At 36.5% G+C, this 7,495-nt stretch overlaps 1 protein-coding gene across 1 annotated transcript in view; it reads right to left on the bottom strand.

Moving 5' to 3' along the window:
• The window catches only part of LOC106470870 (E3 ubiquitin-protein ligase HECW2-like), an 83,944-nt gene that overhangs the window by 21,281 nt on the left and 55,168 nt on the right, over nt 1-7,495 (bottom strand). The window contains exons 13-16 of the mRNA XM_013931447.2: nt 7,119-7,243; nt 6,832-6,934; nt 6,129-6,290; nt 3,553-3,821 (exon numbers count right to left, since the gene is read on the bottom strand). Coding sequence (XP_013786901.1) covers nt 3,553-3,821; nt 6,129-6,290; nt 6,832-6,934; nt 7,119-7,243 — 659 coding nt within the window. The remainder of the gene's footprint in view (nt 1-3,552; nt 3,822-6,128; nt 6,291-6,831; nt 6,935-7,118; nt 7,244-7,495) is intronic.

Below are 7,495 nucleotides of genomic sequence, written 5' to 3'. Positions count from 1 at the left end.
GACCCTACCAGCTTCACATCAAACCACAAAAATCGTGGATGTGAGGAAAACACTGACTCCAGGGCATGACACAGGATTAACATTGAGCCAGGGATCTGGGAATGTGTCATTCAAGGGAATTCTATCCCATGCAATCAATTCTCATGACCATGAGACTGGTCCAAAATGTCCAAAGGTCAATAACAACCCCATCGCAAGATAGAACAAGGGAGTGCCCAGGACAGAAACATCCCACAGATATCCTCTGTGACCTATTACACAGAAGGAAGAATTGAAGGAGGAAGATGGACAACTACAAACCTGTGTGAGGACTTAAGTTGATTGGTTTACTTGATATCCAAAACCAGCCTGCAGGGTACCTACATCCGCATGAGGGCAGGATGAGGGAACCCAATCGAAGGGGTGAACTACGCTTAGACATATCACTCTGTGGTATTTGTCACTCAATCCTAAGGATTTTACGCCTTCTACACCAGCAGAACACCACTGCCCTACTCTGAACCGAATGGTCATAGCCATCTATGTGGAACCCATCCAGAAGGATGCCTCCATAATCAACCACTCCCATGGCTTGAAAATAACAAGTGGTAAGAAATCCCATACTCCACTGGAAGAAGGGGGGAGCATTGGAGAGTCTGGAGGACGAATGGCTATACCCGAGACTGTGCAATGGGTGATCACAAACACCTATTTTGAAAAGCAGAACATACCAATTTATTTAATCCAGGCATGGCAGGGATGGGCAGCTATCACCTTCTACTTTATCCATGCCATCCATGGATGGTACAGTCCGGGATAGGCCTGTTTATGAAGCAAATATCATGAGGTTATTGGCCATCCAGTAATCTTGTGCAATACCCCATCTCGAAGGTGAGCATGCAAATCAACATGGTGTACAGTGCAGATTTGCTTGTGTATGTAAAGAATACCTGGTCAGGCACTACCCACCACAGAGTGGGATCTAAGTGATAAATTTCGAGGCAACAGCCCCTGAAAAAAAGAAAGTATTAATAAAGACTTACCTAGTGTCACAGATGTACCGAAGTCTGAAGTATAGTTACAGGTAGTAGATAATACCCCAAGGAAGCAGAAACCATGCCAGATTGTAAGTAATGGGAGATGAACTTCTGAGGGGTGGTTCACATACCAAAATCAAAATCCCCTCCAAAGGCTGATGAAGATAACAAGCAAGGGAAAAGGTGAGGTGTGAGATTTGATGGGAGGTAACATGGAACAAAGCATATTGAGAAGGGGACAAGGAGGAATAAGCCAACTGGATTAAACGACAAACCCAATTGGTAGGGGTAAAGGGAGAAAGATCCTGGAAGGAAAAAGGTTGCCATGAGATAAAGAGATGGGAATGGGAACCCCTGAAGGAAGCCGTGCGAGCAATATAACAACAAAGGACATGCACCGGGCATAGAAGTCTATCTGAATAAGGACAAGTGTAGAGATGAGAAATAGCGGGAAGGGAAATGGACAAAAAAGGAGGAGTTATCGCCCTGTGCCGCTGAGATCTTAAGAAGGAAGGAACGATCCGGATAAAGGAGAAGATCGGTTTGGTGGTACATTGTGTGAGTGATGTCGATAGAAAACAGACCCAGCTGACTCCTCTCCATAGGCCAAGAGGAGAAGGAAATAGGCACACAGGAAATAAGATGAAGTGTAAGAAAGGGTATGATGAATCCCTCTGACAAAACTCGGTGAACCTAAACATCAGATATGAAAGAGCTCCATGATGAACAAAGATTGTCAGACGAGCTACCACTGTACCAGAACCCACCAGGTAGTCACTGGAACCATTGTTGGTGTACCAGTTATCATCGTGAAAAAATGACAAACAGTGGCACAGCGGGGATGAAGAAGAGGCAAGGGCTGAGAAGAGGAGGGTCAGGAGACAGGAAACGGTGCCATGTTAGGCTCTGACCGGGATAAACGGGCCACCAGATGAGAGAGGATGAACTGTTGTTGGACCGAAGCCACCCTCAACTCCATAGACTCCAGAATCATGTCAAACACGAAACATACCAAAAATGGGGTCCATACAAAGGTCCCATAGATAAGGAGTCAGGAGACAGGTCCATGACAATATGGCATAACAACCAAAAAGATCCCAACAAGAAATAAACCACGTCTGCAGAGCCAGACCCAAAGATGACATGTGGAAGTGAGGAGGGAAAGGACATCCCCAGAAAACCCCTCAGGGTTCGAGTGAAAAGCCTTAGACAGTAGATGGATAGAGGAGAGGTACTGCAAAAGAGTTGTCAGAGTAAGACAAAAGTGGGAATACTGGGCATGGGAAAGATTAATTGGAGATTCAGGTCTCACCCCCCAAACAGGCAAAACTGAACCAAACAATTGTTGGTCCAGATATGGACAGTCTGCCCTCTGATAAACGACGGCGGACTGATCCAAAGCCCACAGGGGACAAGGCATATGAATGCTGAGATGCAAAGTGTGAACCCAAATATCAGGGGAAGGTGGAAAACTAAATAAGGTGGTTGGGAGGCAGAATCGTGCAACAGGGAAGGATGTGGGTCATAAGAAATAGGAGCAATAGACAAAACATCACATATCTGAGAAATAAAATCTGAGAAAGCTGATGAGGGCTGAACAGAATCCTCAGGTAGGGCTTAGGAAGGCATGGCAAACTTCGGGGAGAAATTATCAAAACCCTTGTCGGCCCGCCCATCCTCGAAAGGCTCAGAAGGAAGAGGAGCAACATCAGAAGTCAAAGGTTGCCCCATATAATGCTCAATCTCCCTGCAAATAAAGGCCAATAAATACCCCAATGGGTCACCCACACCTGTGGCCAGAAGTATGGCATCAGATGAATGAGACGTATAAGAAGTGGTAAGGTTAACTTCAGAATTCATGCTTGATAATCAACAAATAAGTGAGAAATTTGCATGGGTAAATCAAACGCTTTAAAAAACAAAGTGAAAAAACTCCAGAAATAAAGTAAATTAAATTAAACCACTTCAAGAAGTAATCAACAAAAAAAAGACGTCTGAACTCAAGCACTGCCAAATGAGAAGTGATGGTTTGGTAGCAACGCATGGAGGGAGTCACATGCATCATGTGATAGTGGTGCTCCCCTATTGGTGGAGAAATGACACATGATGATTTGTATGAGAGACATGTTGGAATCTTTGATTCCAATAGGAGTGTGCAAAAGGTTTGTGGTATGCATTATAAAAAAAGTTTGCATATAGAGGGCTGCACAAAACAGGAAAAGCTAATCTTGTGAGCGGAGGGAACTAACATATCAGAAACAGCAACTGTCATTCTATGTCACTTACTAGTAACATTTATAATCTACTTATCCTCTCTATAAATGTACCTAAATATACTTACAGGGTTATTAGTGAGGCACTGAAATACATAAATCAATAGTCATTAACATTTCAATACAATACACTAGTAATCAAAATTTTAATACAATATTCCTACTTCTCTGTTTCTTGTTTTAACACTCAATTTTAAGAATAGATTTTTAAAAGTCAGGCTAATACATGGTCAGAACAGTTACAAACTGTAAAAGCCACTCACCTTAGAAGTATGGTAAGGTCTATATCATGGCTCAGCCTGTCCAAAGCACTGGTTCCTTCCACCCTGATACCATTCACTTTATCCCTGAGAGCTTGGTTAGCAGCAATAGCTGGATGCCGCTCCTTGAGGATGTCAATAATGTTTGGCTGACGAATAAAGGCCACAACTTTGTCATTATAAGCAGTAGGCACTTGAGACACAACGTGTGGAACTGTACACGACGTAGTTATAGGAGGTCGAGGAGGAGGGATCGGTCCAGAGACAGTACCCTAAGAAAAATGTAAAAGTCTCATCTTCAATAACACTTAGTGCTCTAGAACTAGTTCATAACCTAGTCAACATATACTTTAAACTTTAACTCTGGTTTCAAAACTAATTCTAAAACCTTTTTTTGTCTTCTAATTAAAAGCTTAACCCATATAGCACTTTTCCATGTCAAAAATGTTATGGACAGAAAAAACTTTACTTATTGAGTAAACCTTGGTTAACATTGGCATAAATTTAAAAGGACAAACAAAAGAGTTTATCACAAGTACCTCTGACACCAGCTGTGCCTTTAAACAATGAAATGTTTAATTGATGCAATTTTAAATAGGGTTTACAGATTTATAAATAAAGGACAGATTGTCCTTGGATTTAGGAATATCACTAAACTCCCTTTAACTAAAATCAGCAATAGTTTTCAATAAATCTTATGTATTAGACTTGACATCTATAAATTATCTTGTTTGATTTAGTGAACACTATTACATTCCACCAAATGTAGAGAAAAAAAGATGGGCTTATGATTTAACTAATACATATGGTGAGACCTAATTCACAATGCAACTAATACTTAAGTTTAGACATAATGCTCTGATGAAAAACTCTCCAAAATAATGTTTAATGGAGCAAAAAATCCAATATCATTGAAACTGTAAAAAACTTTTCATATTCTCACTAAAACTTGCACATCAAGTATAGTGATGACCAGTAATCTGAACTTAGAGTTCACTAATAAGCTAAAAAAAAACTCAGTGCAGTGATTTACTTTACCAGCTCAAAATTAAGAATTATAACTTTTAATATGCAACTGACCTGACAATAGTTGAAAATCAGCCTAATATTATGCAAAATAAACATTAATAGGTTCTGGTAAAAACATTAGAAATTTCTTGAAGGGTCATAAGTGATTTAAGAAAAAAACTAAAGTGTTCAATGATTGGAAAACTATGGAAAGTCTTTCTTTAGAAGAGAAAAACAGTGGGTACACAGAATTAGAATAATGCAGCTTACACTTTTTTCTATGGTCAAAATCATATACTTTTTTTATTGTGGTTTAACATATAAATAATTTGTTTATCAAACTATGTAGTATAGTATACATTTCAATACAAAAATTATTCCTTCAAACAGGCTTTTCTCCACACAAATAAACATTTTTAGAGTTTACTGCAATAACCAACAAAATTATATAATGTTTTACTATTACAGCTCAAACCACATATATAGTTTGTTTGAAGTTAAGCACAAAGCTACACTATGGGCTATCTGTGCTCTGTGTTTTAAGTCTGCAGACATACCGCTGTGCCACTGGGGGGCCAATATATATAGCATTTTGTTTAGAAATATAACAACATGATTACTTTTATAAATTAATATATTCTGGTTTTGAATATGACATTAATGCTGTTATTTTTCCATATCATAAAGTCATCTTAGAAAACTATTTCACTTCAATTTGCATCCAGAAATATACATATCTCTTAATTCCAACATCTACTAGACAATAATACGCAATATCAAAACTATTTGTATAATAGTTAATAGTTCAATCAAAACTACTCGTATAATAGTTAATAGTTCAATCAAAACTACTCGTATAATAGTTAATATTTCAATCAAAACTACTCGTATAATAGTTAATATTTCAATCAAAACTACTCATATAATAGTTAATAGTTCAGTGTTTTAATGAAGGGCAGAATTCCCCAAAACAAATGTAACTTACTGACAAGTGATAAATTGAATGATATATTTTTAGTACCCATATAATAATGCACATTTGAACAAGGTTTCTTGACCAAGATTTCTGAAATATAACAGAAGTTGGTACATTAAACTCATCATAAGAAAAAAGTAAAATTTAAAGGATGTAAATGTTCTAATGCACACTTTTTAGGTCAGATACTCATGAGAAATAAACTACACAATAACTTTCAGGTAGTCTAGATAATCAGTTTACCAAAAGACATATAATTCGGTTTTGAAAGATGTTTCTTTTCTATTTTTGAAAACACGATACTGCTGTAAGTATAATTACTGAGACAAAAGACTAGGAGATAGAAAACAAGTATGTACATTATTTACTTCAGTAATGTTTTCGTGCTTTGCTCAGTGGTGCCAAACAGAAAATGTGAGCATTTTGTAAATATGCAAACAAGAAAATAAAAACCACTGGAAATACATCACTGCTATTTTAACTACTGTCCACAGCAAGTTTATTAGCATTTACACTTATTGTATTATGTTACTATAGATTAATTTCTATGACTACTATCTTATGAAACAAAAGAAAAAGAGTTACACACACATACCCTTGTAGGTGTTTCAGGTCGGATCTCTTCTTCACCCGCACTTCTACTCCTTCTCCGACTCACAGGTAAAGCTAGTCGGTGAGGATGTACGTATGGCATTTCTACTGGTAAGCGTGGATCAATGAATGTGGTACTCCTTGTTGTGTGATCAATAAAAAATTGCTAAAAAAATTAGAGTTAATTGAATATAAACTTTTGCTCAACTTTAGATCACTAGACTAACTCAAAACATTACCACCCAAGAAACATATTGTACATTAAAGCAAAAACTGTAACATGAAATTGTGATTTTTATCATAAATTGAAACCGTTTCAGACTTTACTACACAAACTAAATTATTCTATAGTGTTAATTAATCAAATTTACTCTGAAATTAATTGATGTTACAAAAAAGGCAAAATTAATAGAGAGGTGTAGTATAATACTAATTCTACCATAAAGAGCTACCATTGCCAAATGTTGGAGAAATGGAGCTGTTATTGAATAATCTAAAGTTATGTGTATGTCTTTACTGATTTTACTTATACATTGCAATTTCTAATTTATTTGAACTAATAGTTGTTAACATTATCTATCTTTCTTCATCTTATCATAAAATTCCAGAAACATGACTACCCAACCCCTCAAATCTGAAATTCTAAAACAGAATCCTGAAAAAAAACAACATTTTTTTGTAGCATTGGAAAATTTATGGGATATTACCTTGCCACTTCTGTCCCATTTGGACTCCCATCCACGAGGAAGATCCCTCTCAATGTCAGCAAACTTGTTAAACAAGCTAACTAATTCTCGATTATGTTGATACCTGTTAAAAATAAAATTTGTGGGTTATTTTTATATAACTAAAAACCCAAAATGTGCAAAAAATAAAGTCTAAACTTTAGTTGATGTATTTTAATCCATGAACAGATATACCTACACATAGTTAAATTTAAATTAAATAAATAAAAAATATGATGAGTAAACTTCATTAGTTTCATTAACCCTACGGGATTTTCATGGACCCCACTGGCTTTTTATACACCTGTTCATACACAACTGATACACCCAACGGGTTATGGGTCAATGCTTTTATTGGTTGCAGGGTACATATCATACAAGTCATAGAAAATATCTAAAAAATATAATTAATATTTCACTTAATCTCATTTATACTTATTGGGTTTTATATGTATTTTATATGGAAAACAAAGTGTTTTCAACAATTTTGTTTTGGGCTAGTTCTTTGCACTGAGTATTGTAAAAGGCAAAAAACATGCAATTACTCAATATGATGCAATATGTTGATCCCAATATTAATGAACGTATGATAAGTCATTTGAGGGTTACATAGTTTTTAAGTAACACATATCAGAATATATATACA

The sequence above is a fragment of the Limulus polyphemus genome, unplaced genomic scaffold, assembly GCF_000517525.1.
Source record: "Limulus polyphemus unplaced genomic scaffold, Limulus_polyphemus-2.1.2 Scaffold4260, whole genome shotgun sequence".
NCBI classification, from domain to species: domain Eukaryota; kingdom Metazoa; phylum Arthropoda; class Merostomata; order Xiphosura; family Limulidae; genus Limulus; species Limulus polyphemus.
The sequence above is the reverse complement of the archived record's forward strand: the minus strand, read 5'-3'. Positions and strand labels throughout refer to the sequence as shown.